The sequence below is a fragment of the Protopterus annectens genome, chromosome 1.part1 (genome assembly GCF_019279795.1).
Source record: "Protopterus annectens isolate FY-2018-M chromosome 1.part1, PAN1.0, whole genome shotgun sequence".
Classification (NCBI taxonomy): Eukaryota; Metazoa; Chordata; order Ceratodontiformes; family Protopteridae; genus Protopterus; species Protopterus annectens.
The window spans coordinates 1,175,766,615-1,175,786,529 of NC_056726.1; the positions used below are offsets into that span (position 1 = coordinate 1,175,766,615).

At 36.6% G+C, this 19,915-nt stretch overlaps 1 protein-coding gene across 1 annotated transcript in view; it reads right to left on the bottom strand.

Annotated features, from left to right (window-relative positions):
- Positions 1-19,915, bottom strand: part of LOC122815838 (deleted in malignant brain tumors 1 protein-like) — a 580,111-nt gene that overhangs the window by 539,326 nt on the left and 20,870 nt on the right. Inside the window, exons 3-4 of the mRNA XM_044088652.1 lie at positions 16,668-16,976; positions 5,100-5,159 (exon numbers count right to left, since the gene is read on the bottom strand). Coding sequence (XP_043944587.1) covers positions 5,100-5,159; positions 16,668-16,976 — 369 coding nt within the window. The remainder of the gene's footprint in view (positions 1-5,099; positions 5,160-16,667; positions 16,977-19,915) is intronic.

A 19,915-nucleotide genomic window follows, 5' to 3' on the forward strand; every position in this document is an offset into this window, starting at 1 on the left:
CATCAGCTTCTAGTTACTATTTTAAAGAAGTCTATGCATACAGCTCCAGCAAGACCACAAAGAATGATGCTCAGATTACAAAAATGTTGTATCTTTTGGCTTTTTCCCGGTTAGGGGTCGCCACAGCAGAACTCCGGTCCGCTAATGATTGGCAGTAAATTTTTACGTACCAAGTTGCCAGCTCTGACGCACAACCTTCAATGAAGGTACACCCATTCACGCATGTCTCCACGCAGAAGACACTTTAGCTGAGAATCGAACAGGACAACATCATACTGTGAGGTGACAATGCTACTGCAGCTCCACCACTGCAGTGCTCAGATTACAAAAATACAAATTCAAAATGGTCTATACAGAAGGCAAACTTCTTTATCTGTCTGATACCTTATCCAGATCACCCAGAAATGCTGCAGGACAGCTTAACGCAAAGAATTTTGACTTAGATTTCATGGACTTGCATAATTTTTCTACTATGAGATTAGATGAGCTCAGAGATCATATAATGACTGATCCAGTTTTGCAAAAGCTCAACCACTTCATTAATGTCCGATAGCCATCAAAGCAATCTTGTGTTCTGCTCAAGTGCATCCTTATTTTCCTTACCGAGATGAGATGTTGATGGAAGATGATATAATTTTCAAAGATCATAAAGTTGTTGTTTCTACTTCCTTACAACATGAATATATTCAGATTTTACATTGTGGCCACCTAGGTTCCAACTCTACCAAAAGATTGGCAAGAGAAGTAGTATTTTGGCCTTATTCATCACAAGACATTGAAAACTGCTTTCTTCTTGTTTATTATGCAATAGTACTAAACCGCATATGCAGAGAGAGCCACTTCAGCTAAACAAAGTTCCTGAACTACCTTGGTCAACTTTAGCAACTGACATACTTCCTTGGAACAATCAGCATTACTTAGCGTTGGTAGACTCTTACTCAAACTGGCTTTAAATTGATTTGCTACATAACTTAATGTCTAGTACTGTCATTACAAAGTTGAAACCTCATTTCTCAGTCCATGATAGTCCACATTCAGTTACATCTGACAATGGTACCCAGTTTACCAGTCAATTATTTCATAAATTTGTCCATATTACTAGCAGTCCAGAATACCCACAGCAAATGGCCTGGCTGAACATGCAGTGCAGAGTGCAAAGCAATTGCTTGAGTCAATACCAATATCTTTTTGAATCTACTCAATCTCAAGAATGTACCCCATGACAACCTACTTGGCTCACTTGCTCCGAGACTTCTATCTAGGAAAACTAGAACAACCTTGCCTATCAGTTCCAGCTTATTGGTGCCTAATGCTAAAAACAACAGAGCAATCAAAGCCCAATTGTTTAGAAAGAGATCTTTTCATAAGTTCAGTTATGACAAAAAGAGCAGATTTCTCCATCCGTTGAAAAAAGGAGTGACAGTGAGGATGCAAACGGCAAAGGATTTTGACCAGATTGGTCAAGTAACAGGTATATGTGCCGAGCTGATATCTTATCTAGTAGAATCTGAGGGTATGGAATACAGGAGAAACTACAGGCACATTCTTCCTGTGTCAAAATCGATATCGCAGCATCGTACCTGTGACACAGACTCTAGATCTCAGACCAATCTAGACAATGTTCCAATTGCAGAACATGTCTTGATACCTACTTCCCATTCCTGGTGATGTCCCCGATGTCCCCAAAATGAACATTTTCTAAAGACAGTCATTTTTGGTAAACCTACTTCTAATTTTTATATCATGTGATCTGGTTGTATTGCTAGACCCAGTGTGAAATATCCAGCAACCTGGACAGGATTGTTTTATATGTATTTAGTTTTGTATAATTGCATGGATCATTTCTGTACAATTGCATGTATTTCAATGTTATTAATGTATGAGCAATTTATCAAAGAGGGAGGATGTAGAAGAGAGCGTGTGCTTCAACCATAAGAATTATTTCTAAGTGTAGGCACGTGCATATAAATAGTGAGCATGTGCAGGCAGCAGTGCCATTTCAAAAGAACAGCCAGAGTGTGAGCGTGTATGAGTGTGGCAGTCAGTCCGTTTATAAGTTTATATGGGTCTATATTACATTGTACAATGCTGGCAATGTTGAACACCACAACACTGACACATAATGTGCGAACTACACTAATGGAAAACGTACAAAACCGCAAAACATGAAAAGTCGAAGTGTGATGGTTGGCCCGTCTGCAGTATAGCTCCGTAAGGTAAGTGTGCAATAGTTACAGACTTTACGGTTAGGGTGCAGGTTAAGGTAAGTGCATAGATAAGTCATTTATGTAAGGTTTAGTGTAGTGTTAGAAGTAGGGTTTGTTTTGTGTATGTATGTGTTTTATTTATTATGTTTGGGTATGTAGTATGTAGCGCATGGTGGTGTTGGCCGACTGTGACGGTTCGAGATTTGAAATTTTGTGGTTTAGGGGGATTGACGTATTTGCGGTTTGGCCTTTGTGTGTCGGTGTTGTGGTGTTCGACATTACCAGTATTCAATAACGTAATATAGACCCATTTTTATATAATAAAGTTGCTTGAACAGAACCCACAACTGTTCGTCTGTTTTGTCCTAACCAGATGAGCAACATTGCTGTTACACTGTATTCAAAGCATTTAATAAACCCTTAGCCAAACTAATTAATTAATCTTAACCTACAACAATATTGTATTCAGAAATATATTTTTTTGCTTCTTTGTCCTGGAGGCATCCCTAGATAGAGATTGACTTAAGGATGAAACTTCTGCCTAGAAAATGGGTCTTTTACCTTGCTCTCTAAGAAAAAACTTGCTGGTTACCATCATAAGCCTGAAGAAAGTTTCTCTCCCATGAATGGAATGGACTATGAACAGCTACAGAAGATGTGTCTAACCACTGGCCCATAGTGGCAGTAGAGTCTGATAATATGTTTGTATTAAATGAGGGGACACAGTGAGGTGTGAGGAACAAGGCATGGTGACTACAGAATCACCCCCTAGTAGATGAGATACGGACTGATAATATGGTTGTATTAAATGAGGGGACACAGTGAGGTGTGAGGAACAAGTCATGGTGACTACAGAATCACCCCCTAGTAGATGAGATACGGACTGATAATATGGTTGTATTAAATGAGGGAACACAGTGAGGTGTGAGGAACAAGTCATGGTGACTACATAATCACCCCCTAGTAGATGAGGTACGGACTGATAATATGGTTGTATTAAATGAGGGGACACAGTGAGGTGTGAGGAACAAGTCATGGTGACTACAGAATCACCCCATAGTAGATGAGATACGGACTGATAATATGTTTGTATTAAATGAGGGGACATGGTGAGGTGTGAGGAACAAGTCATGGTGACTACAGAATCACCCCCTAGTAGATGAGGTATGGACTGATAATATGTTTGTATTAAATGAGGGGACACAGTGAGGTGTGAGGAGCAAGTCATGGTGACTACAGAATCACCCCCTAGTAGATGAGGTACAGACTGAGCCTGTGGTGCCAGCAAGGGATCCTTAGTAGTTTTCCTTTTCAAGTGCAGGAGGAACCAAATGGCAAGCAAGTGTTTCCATGTTCCTGCTGAGCTTGAGAGAGACCTGTTCACTGCTAAGTGCAACTGGAAAGAATCCTACTCCACATATACTGATTTGAACAGGAAAGGCCCCCCAGATAACCTCCTGATGCATGGAACTCAAAAGAACCCTACCCCTGAGGAATCAGCATAACTGCAGGCTTTTCTCACTCGCCAGTCTACCTTTTGTGTGACTCAGCTCTCAGATGACTCTTTCCAGTTGATTGATCAGAGAGCATGGTAGGCACCCACCTCCAATGAAACTGTCCCTAGGAGGCCAGACCATTAGATGCTATGGTCATAGCAGATGCCACGCAAAAAGAACTGGCTGATGAAAGTTATTATATCCATCCACTCAACAGGGAGTGTCGTACTACAGAATCAGCACATAGTGGATTATGCACTGACTGAACCTGTGATGTCAACAAGGGCTCCTAACTTGTCTTCTCTTTTTAGTGCAGCAGCTGAATGACCAAAGAACTGGTAAGTGGTAAGATTTTCTTATGTATACTGCCTAATGTACCTCATTTTTGAAGAATTGTTAAAATATTTTGTTATTAGAACTCAGAGTGTTTTTGTGTATAATGTATTAGTTTACAGTCCTTCTGCTGTGTTTTTGTGTACAATATATTATCATCAATGTATGCTTGTATTTTTGTGTGCAATGTATTACTTCATTGTATTATCATGGAGCTTTTCTCCCCGGGCCTCCACTGAAAACGGGCTTTCGAGCCCAGTGGACTTCCCCGGTTATCAAACTGGAAATAAATAAATAAATAAATAAATAAATAAATGTTCCTCCTTAGAGAAAGAGAGACCTGTTCAGTGGTAAGTGCAGCTGGAAGGTGTCAGTAGGAGAGTAAGTGGTCACTAATATGCTCACAAGCGCTACATGCACTTACACTTCCCCACAACTGGCCCAAGTTCTCAGGAAAGAAACGGCTCAGACTGCTATTTTCTCTGTTTGCAGCTTGAGCTACAGCAACCTGCATGCATATGTGGAGGGGTTAGGGATTGGCATACTAGCTAACATGTTTATTTCATAAGCAAGAAGTACGGGGTTTGCTTCTCACCAAGGAAAACTGGATAGCCTTAAAATAGTCCACTAAGATGGTTAGCCTAGTACTTATCTGTAGACCTATATGCTGATAGGTCAAGTAGTCTCACGAACAACAGACTTAGATACATGAGACTGAGTCAGGCAACACCACTAACTGTTATGTCTGAGTATATACAGGTTGTTTTTTTTTTCTTTTTAAACATTGGAATCTGATAAGAGATTTATGCTCCAGGATCAGAAATTCCTATATAAGGACTGGGATAGCTGCCATCGTGAGGCATTTTAAACCTAGATATGTTCTCTTATGGCTGAGACTCACACTCTGCATCTTGTGTCTGTGACATAAACATATTAATCATTAGACTAGCCCTCAAGCCCCCAAAAAAGAGGACAAGCAGATGCCTTGATGAGATCATAAAAGGAACTGAAATAAAAGGAAAACAAAAACAAAAAAGAAAGAAGACACAAAAACTGTCCATACCTTTGGTTGCGACTTTTGGGCTGCTTGAAGGAGAATGGGTAGTCCGAGAGGTAAAATAACCTGAAACAGAAAAACAAATTAAAAAAGGAGCCTGCCATATGATCTTTAAACTGTGTAAGATGCTCATCTGGATTTATAAACATTATATGCAATTGCACAAAAGGAAATTGTTTAGGCATAATGTTGTTGTGTCTTTCAGCTTTTCCCAGTTAGGGGTCGTCACAGCGGAACTCCGGTCCGCTAATGATTGGCAGTAGATTTTTTTTTTTACGTGCCGAGTTGCCAGCCTTGATGCACAACTTTCAACGAAGGTACGCCCATTCATGCATGTCTCCACACAGAAGACGCTCTAGCTGAGAATCGAATAGGACAACGTCTTACTGTGAGGCGACAACGCTACCGCAGCACCACCACCGTACAGCATGTATAGGCATAATGTACAGGTGTCTAAATATGTGATTTACGGACAGTACAGTGCACTGAATACGAATGTAGATGTGCCTATGAATCATGAAATAAGGCAAGTGACTAACACTGTATTGAGTACTAAGGTCTCATTGAAAGCCAGTGGTAGGCTTGTACCCCAGAGACCCAACAGTGAATGGATGAAGGAAATGTGTAAAAACCCTGTTCAGAGTCAAGAAACTGAAACCAAAAGAAAATAAACTTGTAAGCACACCTCATAATAAATGAAGCCTGCTAACAACTGTTCTATAAGCACATAGCCTTTTAAAAAAATCCTGGTGTTGAAAAAAAGTACATTTGTGTTAGATGTTCTTACCACATCAGTAGTTGCTTCAGAAAATCACTGCTGCCATAACCTTTATATCTGTATGGGTTATATCCTACCAGTTATATCACAGATGGCCAGTCTTCCAAAGTTTATGGTTCCCCTCTATTCATGTGCCCAGGCTGCTGTCGCATGAGCTGCAAACAAAGAAAAAAGCAAGCATGGCCACTCTCTACCCTTACAAAAGGGAGAGAACCTACTGTCTTGGAAAAAAAAAACGTTAGGAACACATAACTTTACTGAAAAACATAACTATGTGCAGAACAAAAATACAATATGGAAGGAGGGTGTGGCTACTGCAGCAGTGATTTCTTTGAGCATCTGCTGTTATGGTAAGTGCAGCTTATTTAGCTGTACTGTGTTAGTCATTCTCAGCACTGCAGTAGTCTTAGCTGTATGGATACAGCACCATACCATATCCAACCAGGGATGAGGACTGATTAGGATCGGGAAGCCCATGGAGAATGTTCTTACTAAATCCCATTCTTGACATGGATAATTAATCCAGTCTGAAATACTTCGCAAAGATATAAACTGAGGATCAAGGAGCTGCCTATAGAATACTTTTAGAGACCAACTCTTTCCTGGATGCCACCAAGGAATAAAGGCTCTTGTAGCATATGCCTTAATCCTGTCTGGAAATGATTGACCATGTTGGGAATAACAAATAAGCAATAGCATTGAACACCCATCTGTAAATAGTTTTTTTTACACAGGTTGCTGTTTATTTGCCGCATTGCAGGAGATAAACAGCTCTCCAGATGTTCTAGGGGAGGACTTATTTCTGCCAAGATAATATCTAAATTGTATTTGCATGTCAAGAATGTGCAGAATTTTTTCTCCCTGATTTTTAGCTTCAAGATAGAAAACTATGAGATTGATGGCTTGATTAAAAGAAAATTCTGAAAAAAAAACTTTTAGCACAAACAAAGGATTCTTTTCTTAAAGAAACTCTATCTTTAATGAAAAGCAGTGATGATTCACCCACGATAACAGCATACATGTTGCAATAGGCAATACTATCTTTCAAGTTATGAACAGTAACTCAGCCTAATGGGATGGTTCAGATGGGGACAAATTAAGTTTTCCAAAAAATAAAAACCTGAGATCTCATGTAGGGGCTACCTGTTTGTAAGTGGTCTTGCATATAAATCCCCTTTCAAGAACTCTTGGCAAGTCAGAGAAGAAAGGAGAGGATCCTTTTGCAGACATGCTGAAACTTGCAGGAAATTAATTTTGGTACAGTACAGGAATCAGAATGGCCAGAGGAGAGTAACTAAAGTAAATATTTGAGAACCACCTGCAGTCTTTTATGCATTATTTAGTATTTGCTGCACATCCTCAGAAACAAGGTGCTTAAAGGGTATGACAATTAAACCATCCAGACAGCCAGGTGAAGTTTTTGAGACTGTAGAATATCAATCTCCCCTTGTCTTATGTCAGTAGATCCAACCCATGAGGAAGCTTGTGGTAATTGTCCTTGGCCAGTTCCATAATGAAGGCAGAATCACTGCTGCACAGATCAGAAGAGAAACATATAAATTACCTTCTGGCAGTCTTTCCGAAACTTAAGAATGATGCTGGATATAGGATCATAGAATCATAGGAGATTACTAGGCTATCAATCCGGAGGTCATTTTAAGCCTAGCCATTTCAACCCAAATTAATACCATAGAAGTACTAGTCAATACCCAAGATTGCATTTATTGATGACTGCTCATGTCCATGATGTTTGTGAGTACTATCCCCAGTAAGAATTTACAGTGCCCCATCCACTCGGCCATGTTCCTCTTGAACAGCTCTGTTTTAAATTAATTGGTAACCTGTTCCAACAGTGTGGGCATTGCTGGGAGGTAAATCTGTCCCTCCAGCAATTCCTATTTAGTTTGCAGGCCATATTTAAGTCCCTGGAACGGGTAGCCCTACACTCATTTGATTTATGGATATCCAGTAAGTTCATTAGGTTTTGTGTTTTTGGGTTGCTCTGTAGGCCGGGCATAAGGCTCGGCTCCCCCAAGAAGTCTATATGATACAGAGTATAGTGATAGGGGCTTTAGTCAATTCTTGTAAGGCACATGCTGGAGACCCTTGATCTTCTTTGTTAGAAACCTCTGAGGTCGCTTTAATTGCTGCAGGTGCTTAGTACACTACACTACATACCAAATGGAGTGTTATACGCAATTATGAGTTGGATAAGTGCAGAGTATAGGGGGGTTATAATCTCTTTTGCTCTCAAGTCGATGCCTTTACCAATCAAGTGAGCTATGTGGAAAGCTTTCCTTATAATGGTAGATATGTGGTTGTTGAAGTTAAGGTTGCGGGCAACCTGTGATCCCACTTCCCTTACCACTTCATGGGTACTTAGGGTATTGCTATTGATTTGATTGTATGGAGGGGCATTGTTTGTGCCAAAGAGAATGATGATGCATTTCTTTGCATTCAGTTTGAGACCATGACTAATACACAGGTAGCTGGTCTGTGTGAGACCCTGCTGGAATATACTGACATCATTTGGGGATTCAGTGATTGCAACTAGTTTCCAGTTGTCTGCAAACTTGGTCAGCCACAACTTCTGAGAAGTGTATACCAAACAGTAGGGGGGTCAGCACTGACCCCTGTGGCACCCTGCTGGTAACAGGTCTGCTGGTTGATGTGGAGTCACCCACTTTGATAGTGTGCGTCTGGTCTGTGAGCCAATTAGCAACCCATCTTACAAAGAAGGGATTTACATTCAATTTGCTAAGTTTATCTGTAATGTGTGAGTGTGGGATTTTGTCGAAAGCCTTTGCCAAGTCGAGGTGTGCTTTGTACACAGATTTGCCATCATCAATGGTCTAGGTCTCACTTTCAAAGAAATCCACCAGATTTGTCAGACAGGATCTGCCTTCACGAAGCTGAAGTGGGTAGGATCCCGGATTTGGAGGTCACCTATGTCTTTATTTATGAGGTCCATAATGACACGTTTCATGGCCTTACAGATGAGGCTGGTTAGACTTATGGGTCTGTAATTTCCTGGTCTGTTTCTAGGCCACCTTTATGGAGGGGAATAACTGTAACTGTTCTACATTCCACAGCAATAAAGCCTGTGGTTAGGCTATGATTGGAAATGGTACTTCGTGGTGATGCTAGTTCATGTTTTAGCCTGTTTACACGACAGCCTGGGATGTCATCTGGTCCCACATAGGCAGTTTTCTTTGCCTTGAGCAGGGCTTTGAGGACCTAACCTTCAGATATGTAAGGTGAGAGGTGAGTTTGGGGGAGGGTTTATAGTATGTTAGGAGGGAATACAGGAGGGAAATTTTCACCAAACCTATCATCTATCAGGTTTGCTATCTCTGTGGAGTCCGTGTGTGTGATAACATTAGCCACCATATCTGCACGTGCTTGGGTCCTACCCTTTAGGTTTTTCTATGTATCTGTAAAAGGCTTTATAGCAATTCTTGGCAGTACTTTCTAGGTTTTTCTCAAAGGAGCTCTTGGAGGGTTTGACAAGTTTTCTTACTATCAGAGTCAGAGGAGGGTGCTTTTCCATTGTTGGGTTCTTGTCTTTGTTTTCTTGGACAGCAACTTTTTTGCCTTTATTGTAGTGTTGGTTCATGTTGGAAGTTCACCTTGGCAGTGCAGGTTCTCTTGATAAACTTACTGAAATACCAGAGACCTCCAAAACACAAGACTGCTACAGCTAACACAGTGTCTACAGCACCTATGACACATAGCAGCACCAGTGTCTCAACCACCAATCCCGTAAGGGGTAACACTCAAAACAAAGTTTTCTTGTCATTGGAGACTCAGTAGTGAGACACATTGATGTCCCACTCACCAAGATGGACAAGGAAAACGTCACAGTCTGCTTGTCTGATGCCAGGATTCTCCAAATCATGCATGCCCTCAGGTACCATTATGACTGTCATATTTTATGTAGGTGTGAATGACATGAGGCATGCCTTGCTGGATTATATGAATAGAGACATGGTCATGCTCCCTGAGTATGTGTCCCATGCAGTATGCCACAAGCCTTCATATAGTGCAGTGAGGTCCTCTGCATTAGTGGAAAAGAGAGGAAATATGTGCAGTAACATTCCATCTGAGGAAATTAAAAAGCTTGTTTTCGATGCCTGACTACAAGGAATCCTAGTGCAAAAATTGTTTACTTGTATGTTTCAAAAGCAGGCAAACAGATGTATTTCTTTTCCTTTATGTTTGTTTCCTATTTTATCCTTAAAATATACTGCAAAAACATTTTTATGTAGCTTTTTTCCCCCGTGCCTCAACTGAAAATGGGTTTCTGACCCGGTGGACTTTCTTGGTCAACAAATGTCAATAAATAAATATTAAATTTGAGGTATTCCACATAATTGGAGTAAATCCTGGAAGACCCATCACTTACTTTCCATTCATGACAGTCCCAGTTTCTCAGAAACGAAACAGCTGTGGCTGCTGTTTTCTCCCTTTGCAGATCAGCCTGTAGCAACTTGAGCATATGAATGGATCGGTTTGTGGTTGGCATACAAGTTAAGGGATTTACCTCACAGGCAAGAGGCACATGGTTTGATTCTTAACTAGAGAAATAGGTTAGGCTTAAAATGATCCACAAGGACAACTAACGTAGTGCTTAGCTTGGAATCTATGAACAAGTAGTATAAAACAAGTGCATGTTTACCAGAAGTAAATGGCCAAAATTAAAATAACTAATCTCATCTAAAATGCCCTGCCAAATATAAGGTTTCTGGTAAAGTAGCAAATGCTAATCTTCTTAAACAAACCTAGTTCTTATTCTAGTAAAAACTTAGACTGAAGAAATTAAATAAATGTATGTATTTATGTATGGATAATGTAAAGGGGATTTATCTGCGAGGAATGAAAGATACAATCTGACTCTTGATCTTCTGAAGCCCAGGAAAAGATCTGTTGAGGGAGTGAACAAAGTGCTGAGGGTTCTTGGTGTTCAGTCTGCTGTTTTCCCCCTTCACAGATCAAGCTACAGCAACCTGAGTGCATGTGTTCAGGGGAGCCAGAGACTTTGTAAAGCTTGAAAGCATATAACCCATATAGCGAAACACTACTGCAGCACTGATACGCTTCCTTATACTCCTCACAGTATATATTCACCCTTAGTCATATCAATATTTCTCAAGGCCAAACTATAAATTACTACACCTATGTATCAATCCTACCTGTAATTCTCTACACCTTCCTATCAACCCTACCTGTAATGTTCTACACCTTCCTATCAATCCTACCTGTAACTCTCTACACCTTCCTATCAAACCTACCTATAACTCCTTATACCTTTCTATCAACTCTACCTATAACTGCCTACCCTCCAATCAGTCCTACTTGTAAGTTTCTAGACCTTCCTATCAGTCCTACCTGTAACTCTCTATACCTGTCAGTCCTATCTGTAACTCTCTACACCTTCCTATCAGTCTTACCTGTGACTCTCTATACCTTCCTACCAATCCTACCTATCATTTCACTCTACTTTCCTCTTCTCATTAATATTTACTACTAATAGCTGCATCCCTTCACACTCCTCCCATCACAAACCATACATCCATATATCCATCTGCAACCCTTTTTCCCATTTTTGCACATGGTGATGGGGTATTCTTCAAGTCCCAAATATGGTAGTAGTTCAACTTCTATCACTAGCATGTCTCACTACACTTACATTCTCAACCAGCTATCACAAGTATCTCTCCCACTGCTACTTACCTACACCTACCATATTACACATAAACTAGAATATCATCTTTCTCTAACAGCTCCTCCAGCCTACCAGCATTAATTACATTAATGCCCTGAAATATAAACAAGGAACACATGCTCCAGCATTATCCAAAATTATGTATAAACTCAAACCCAAATACATATGGCACTTATAGCCACATTGTTAATTGGACAATAATGCTGGGAGGGAATATATTTATATATCCCATTCCTAGACCTACTCATCTAACCCCTAACTCAACCAAATCAGCCCCATGCATCCCAAAACAGCAACTAGCAATCTCTTCAACCACTTAGGACTTAAAATACTCAACAGAAACCTAAGAATTCTCTGTAAGAAAATCACAGAAGTGTATACCAGTATAGCTCACTACTTTCTTCAAAAGCACAGAAACCTGGTTAAAGCCAGTTAACAAAGATACAATAATACTCCCACCATGTTATTATAGACTCAGACTAGCTAGAACTAACAAAAAGAAAGTGGGGTTGCATTTTTCTCTAGAAACATATTAGATCTCTTTGCTTACTCTGATAAATGTACAAAGCTGAACTTCTTGTCTCACTCCTCAATGTGAAAACACACACATTTCTAGCCATTATATGCCTATACATACCACCTTGTATCCACATACATGATCTTGACCATCATAAGAATGGAAACCATCTAATTTGAAGATGTTAAGACAGACTGGAAAAAGATAGCCCTAGAAAACCCAACAAATTCAGTTCAGCTTTATGGCCTCTTTCAATTGATGACATCTACAACTAGAATTAACAAGGCAACATTTAAAGAATTAGCTATTTATTTTAACATCCACCCCAAATAATGTTGCCAAAAGTGGCATCCTGCCTGATAGCCTAGTGCATATAAGTTAAGCTACATCATCAGACACCCCAAACAGCCCTACAAGGCTCATCACCATAAAGCAGTCTGAAAACTGAGTAACATCAATAAAGATACTTTTATCTCAGCCTGCTCCAGATGAACTGGGCTCCATTTAAATCTATTGCACTTGATGAAGCAGGAGACAGATTTAGTAAAGTATTTCTAAATATTCTGGCAGAGCTTGCATGATTAAGAGCCACAAGAGTTAAAAATAAACCAGGACCTTGATTAACAAAAATAAATAAATAAATAAATAAATAAATAAAATACAATAAAAAACACTCTTATGGATGGATGTGCATCCATGTAGGATTTGTCAGAATGAAAAAAGTAGGTTGAAATTATATTGCAGTTATGATTATAAGAGCTAGAAACTCTTGTGAAATATCTTACATGATGAATTGAAAGATTAAAATTGGAATAAAACAGGTTCTCAGAAATAATATTTTTTAGGTGTATTTCATTGAAAAAACCTTCTATCACTCCATCCACCCATGCATTTTTTATTTTGTATTCTGGTCAAAGTTGCAATGGTCTGCAATTTACCACTATAAAATACAAGTTCCAGCAATGAGTTTGCATCACTCTTTTCAAGTGATAGCACTCTTGTTCCTGATGGCATGTTGCTAGAGTCTTCACATCATAATACTCAGAGTGGTAAACAACATAGCCTTCTTCTATCTAAAATTTACATTCCTTGAGACAGCACTGAAATATGGATGACAGCGGGAAATCAAAGCATCTACATCTGAATAATAGGAGCATCATTTAAGATTTATGCTATTAATCTACTGAGAAACCCATTCCCAGTATATCAAATGAACTACAAGTATCTACCTTAATCAAAGTAATCGAGACTGTTGAGCTGATTAGATTTTATTGCTCTTTGAAGCCTCAGAATTAGTAATATAGTTTTGGTTTTATTTGTAAATGTACATACTGGAAAATGTCCCAGAAGTTATCATACCCAATTAAGTATATCTAGCTGTATGTGAACAGTTCCCTTTTCCAGCTTTGGATCATGAAGTTGCAACAATAATATGTTTATACCGAAGGTTTTTGAGCACTTTCTATCTTTTTCACAGATGTTTTTATTTAGAAAGGTATTGTAATATAAGTTGAGTTGAAGAGATTATTGTATGAGCTCATTTATCTCTTTCAACCTGCAGACACTGAAAATAGTAACAAAGCACACTTGAAAAATAAGAACATCCAGCTAAAAATCTGAACATCTTATAAGGGTAAAATTTGAATTCTACATGCAAATAACTCATAAAAAAGATGGAAAAATATAACACATTTATCAAAAAAATGCTATAAAATCTATTGACCTTAATGGATTGTATCACACAATTCTGCTACATAAGGTCATCTGTTTTGCTTCTGAAAAAGGGACACATAAGATTTGTATCCTCTTTCTTTAAATTATTGTTGCCAATGGTAAGTTGGTCATTTAGTCTGGTTTTCTGCATATTGGACAGCTTCAAAATATCTGTGATGTTCATAAGAAACAGAACAACTTATGATAACATTAAAAGAATAATAAAATTAATTGAGTCAACTAAAAACTTAAAAAATAACCTAACTATAGTTATCTTAGATATAAATTGTGCTCTTGATACAGTTCATTTGGATTACTTATCTATTCTTATACAGGAACTCAAATGCTTCAAACAATTTTATAAATGTTATTACCAAGTTATATATAGGCTCTCAAGCTTATGTCAAACTTGGTTCTAATATTTCTCAGTTCATAGCTATTACTAAAGAAACTAATCAAGTTTGTCCATTATCCCCTCTTTTTTTACCTTACTTATGTAGTCCTGGGCGAATTTGATTAGACATAATAGTAATAGCAAAGGTTTTGATATAAGTCTTAATAAAACCTCAAAGATTCAAATGTTTGCAGATGACATTTGCTTACTTTGGGTGGTAAAAATCCAACAATTCAAGAATTATTTAATGATATAGATTATTTTCAAAAAACTCAAGTCTTAAATTAAATCACAATAAAACACAAATCTTATTATCTGGTTCAAAAAATATAATATTCAAAATGAATTTGAAAAATTTATACCACAATCCCAACAAATAAAATATTTAGGTATAATTATTGCCAATCATTTAAAATAAATTCAAAAATTGAACGTTGATAAACATTTAACAGAAATAGGTAACCTAATACATAAATGGTCTAGAATAAACTTCTCAATAGAAGAGAAATTATCAATTATAAAGATGATACTTTCAATCTATTTCCATTCCTCCACCTTACTACGACTAAAAAAATTCTTTGGTACCCAATTAAACCCAGTATCTCTTTAACATATCCTATGTACAGCTGGGATAATGGAGATATTGCATTACCAAATTTAGAAATATATTCAATCTCCTCAGTTATTAAAACAATTTTGTGTCTTATAGATAGTAAATATTCAGCTAAATGGAAAAACTATTCTATCTTCATCACAAACTTTAAATAACAATAATGACCTATTTAAGCTAAATTTAGTAAATAATAAAAAATAAACCTGAGTTTTGGAGTTTGCTGTACCTTATTGTGAGCTGTATTTCCACTAGGTGGTGGTGGTAACTGGACTGGTCAGCTGTTCTTGGTGGATTTTGTGTTTTCAGCGTTTCCTTCTTTTCGTAAATTTAGTAAATAACACATTCATATGGAAACTAAAGGAATATTTTTCTTTTTGCCCTACCAAAAATTTTATATCACATTATATTAATATAATTTTAAAATCATTTAAAAATTTCATTCATAGATTCCAGTCTTATGAAAATTGGTCATTCCTTATTTTCCCCATAGCATATCCACAGAGGTTTATTTTCTCCATAAATGTTCATAAAATGTCAATATTTGAGCAAAAAACATTTGATTTATTGGCATCAAATGGTGAAAAACAATGAATTGCAATCCATTAATACTTTATTGGAAGAGAATGACCTTGATTCATCACTATGACTTGACTTACAAAAAGCTAGAAATCATATAAAAATAAACTTGATTTAATACCTTCTTCACTTAAAAATTTAATTCCCAAACTCATTCAGTACTTGACTGTTTTTTCTCAACAGAACAACTTAATTAAAATTAGTCTGTTTTATATATATATATGTAAAACTATTAAAGCAGACTTATATGTATTCCCTGATACTTATGGGAAATATTTCTCTGACATTAATAACTGTAACCCTTCAGATAAAGATAAATTTAATTTTCTTCAGTCAGCAGGTAAATCTACTTCATCATTTAAATGAAGAATGTTTACTTGGAGATTTTTAAATAAATCATTCATCACTCCATATAACATAAATAAGATGTTTAAAGAGGATATACTTTGTTGGAGATGTATCAAGGTACCAAATGCTGATTGTCACATATTTCCTATGATTTTTCACTCATTAAAAAATTTTAGGAAGATATCAATAATTTCTTACAAGCAATATTCACTGATAAATCTAACAACTTAGTAAGTAGAAAGTTATTTAATCCTGTGTAAAATCAAATAAATATTCACTTCTTTGGTCTGTTCTGTCCATAGCCAGGAAATAAATCCCCAGAAATTGGAAATCATCACTAATTCCCTCTTTTCAAAACTTTAAAGATCTTTTTTGAGGTATCCAAATTAGAATCAATAACATTTAAGTCTAGATCTTCTAAGAATACAGCAATGTATAACCAATGGATGAACATAATTGATTTATTAAAAAAAATCAATAATTTAAAGGTATTAATCAGCTTTTATACATTTGTTTTAAGTTGAATTATTTGTATATAGTATAGTGAACATCTTTGTACATAGTGCATTGTCTTTTTTATCTTTTTTATTAGTATTTTTGTTTTTATCTAACTCATTATAAAATATATTCAGTTACCCTGTTAATAATTGTTTGTTTCAGTAATGACTTTAATTAAACTTATTTTAAAATATATGTATATATATATATATATATATATATATATATATATATATATATATATATATATCTGTGATGAAGGGGATTTAGAAAATTGTGTGAAGGGGAAAATCAAGCCTGAAAATAGGCATATACCAACAAAAATAGGAATTTCCTAAATTAGGCCTGAAAATAAGAATATCCATTCAAAACAGGGGCAGCTGGGATGTCTGTTTAAAGACCACATAATTACCTGTACACTGAACTCCTGCATCTTCACTATGACCACAGTTGTGTACTTTCCATCCCCTGGATGGGCATTGCTTCACAGAAGACTCAGATCCTATGCAGTTCACATCATCCAGCATTATTGGCCCAGTTCCTCCTCCATAATATGCACTTCCTGGTGCTGAAACAGCAGCTCCGCATCCCAAATATTTACATACAACTGCAGCTTCCTCCATTCCCCATCCATCATCACACACTGTGCCCCACTCATTACTGTGATAGATTTCTACTCTTCCAGAGCATGAATTAGAGCTATTTACTAGACGAATGCCACCTGAAAGGAAACATGACAAAAATATAAAGACTTGATGAAATGCTGTGTGTTTCTGTCAGTGATGTTAGTACATTTACAAACTAATAAATTGTTATTAAAGAAATGTTTATATACATTGATAAATAAAATTGTAATCCAGTGATATGTGAAGTTTACAAAGATTTCTTATCAACAAAGAAAATGATGTCATTAAACCACCAGAGAACTTTTATTTGAGAAACAGATACTTTATTTATGCATTATGTATATGATATTCAGACTACATATATTGGAAATAGCTGACTTCAGGCATAGTCCAATACTCCAAAATGCCATCAACCAAGAATTCATTAATGTTTCCTACTGTTTTTGTTAATTTCTCTATTTATAATATTACCTAGAAGAAATGCACCCTGATATGTAATAAAAGAAATGAAAACAGATAATATATTATCCAGTTTTCAGATAGTCAGTGCATTGATATGTTCTATCTTCCATTCTTTGCTAGACCAGGGTGAATTATTAGTAATTACCCAAAACATACTATGGAGTTCTCACTGGCCATGTTTATTGAAAGTTGTGTTTAACACATGAAAACTTAAAGTTATATCTAAAACATTTAGAAAACTGCTGACCTCCTTCACACAAAGCCACTGTTTATTGATTGCAAACACATTTTATTATCAGTGTCAATGTGGAATGCCGTGGTGGTACGGCGATAGCGTTGTTACCTCACAGCAAGAGGTTCTCCAATTTGATTCTCGGTGTGGCTTGGGAGTGCCTTCTGTGTGGAGTCTGCAAGTCCTCCCCGTGATTGGGTAGTGTTTGAAAGACATGCGTGCATAAATGGGCGTGCCTTCTTTGAAGGCTGGGTGTTGAGCTGGCACCTCAGCGTTTTGTAAAAATCTGCTGCCAATCATTAGTGGACTGGAGTTCCGCTGTGGCGACCTCTTACTGGGAAAAGGCCGAAAGACAAACTAACAATGTTGCAAAAGTTTCTCAACTCAGACAAAGAAAGTTTTAATCTTCAAACCACTCATGAGCACTTACTAAGAAGTAAAAAGCATTATTTTGCAAGGTACTAAGTTCAGTCCACCGCTATGCCCCCTAGACAGTTACCAAGGGTCCTGTGACTAGGGGGGGACTCACTCATCAGGAAACTTTATTGTTAACATTCCAGCTTATTATATATATATATATATATATATATATATATATATATATATATATATATTATATATATATATATATATATATATATATATAGGTCTACTGGTTTTCATCGAATACCATGTATTTGAAAAAGAGCAGTAGACCGCTCAGTTACGTGAAAGTGCACTTATTCGAAAGTGCACCTTTGCAAACTCTGCTTTTATGAATGGATCGCACCACAGTGGAGGACAGCAGGAAAATGTGCTATGTCCTCCACTGTGGTGCAGTAGGTACAGACCTTAAGGTTAGGGCACAGGTCATGTCAAGGGGATGCCCTACTAGCTATTCCCTTACCATGACCCGTGCCCTAACCCTAAGGTCCATGACTACCGCACCACAGTGGAGGACAGGTTATCCTCCACAATGGTGCAGTAGTCATGGACCTTAAGGTTAGGGTGCGGGTCATGGTAAGGGGATAGCCCTGCTGTCTTATAGATAGTAAATATTCAGCTAAATGGAAAAACTACTCTATCTTCATCACAAAATTTAAATAATACTAATGACCTCTTTAAGCTAAATTTAGTAAATAACACATTCATATGGAAACTAAAGGAATATTTTTCCTTTTGCCCTACCAAAAATTTTATATCACATTATATTAATATAATTTTAAAATTCTTTAATAATTTAATTCATAGATTCCAGTCTTATGAAAATTGGTCATTCCTTATTTTCCCCATAGCATATCCACAGAGGTTTATTTTCTCCATAAATTTTCATAAAATGTCAATATTTGAGCAAAAAACATCTGATGTATTGGCATCAAATGGTGAAATACGATGAATTGCAATCCATTAATACTTTATTGGAAGAGAATGACCTTGATTCATCACTATGCCTTGACTTACAAAAAGCTAGAAATCATATAAAAATAAACTTGATTTAATACCTTCTTCACTTAAAAATTTAATTCCCAAACTCATTCAGTACTTGACTGTTTTTTCTCAACAGAACAACTTAATTAAAATTAGTCTGTTTTATATATATATATATATATATATATATATATATATATATATATATATATATATATGTGTGTGTGTGTGTGTGTGTGTGTGTGTGTAAAACTATTAAAGCAGACTTTGATATATTCCCTGATACTTATGGGAAATATTTCTCTGACATTAATAACTGTAACCCTTCAGATAAAGATAAATTTAATTTTCTTCAGTCAGCAGGTAAATCTACTTCATCATTTAAATGAAGAATGTTTACTTGGAGATTTTTAAATAGATCATTCATCACTCCATATAACATAAATAAGATGTTTAAAGAGGATATACTTTGTTGGAGATGTATCAAGGTACCGAATGCTGATTGTGCACATATTTCCTTTGATTTTTCACTAATTAAAAAAATTTTAGGAAGATATCAATAATTTCTTACAAGCAATATTCACTGATAAATATAACGACTTAGTAAGTAGAAAGTTATTTAATCCTGTGTAAAATCAAATAAATATTCACTTATTTGGTCTGTTCTGTCCATAGCCAGGAAATAAATCACCAGAAATTGGAAATCATCACTAATTCCCTCTTTTCAAAACATTAAAGATCTTTTTTTGAGGTATCCAAATTAGAATCAATGACATTTAAGTCTAGATCTTCTAAGAATACAGCAATGTATAACCAATGGATAAACATAATTGATTTATTAGAAAATCAATAATTTAAAGGTATTATCAGCTTTTATACATTTGTTTTAAGTTGAATTATTTGTATATAGTATAGTGAACATCTTTGTACATA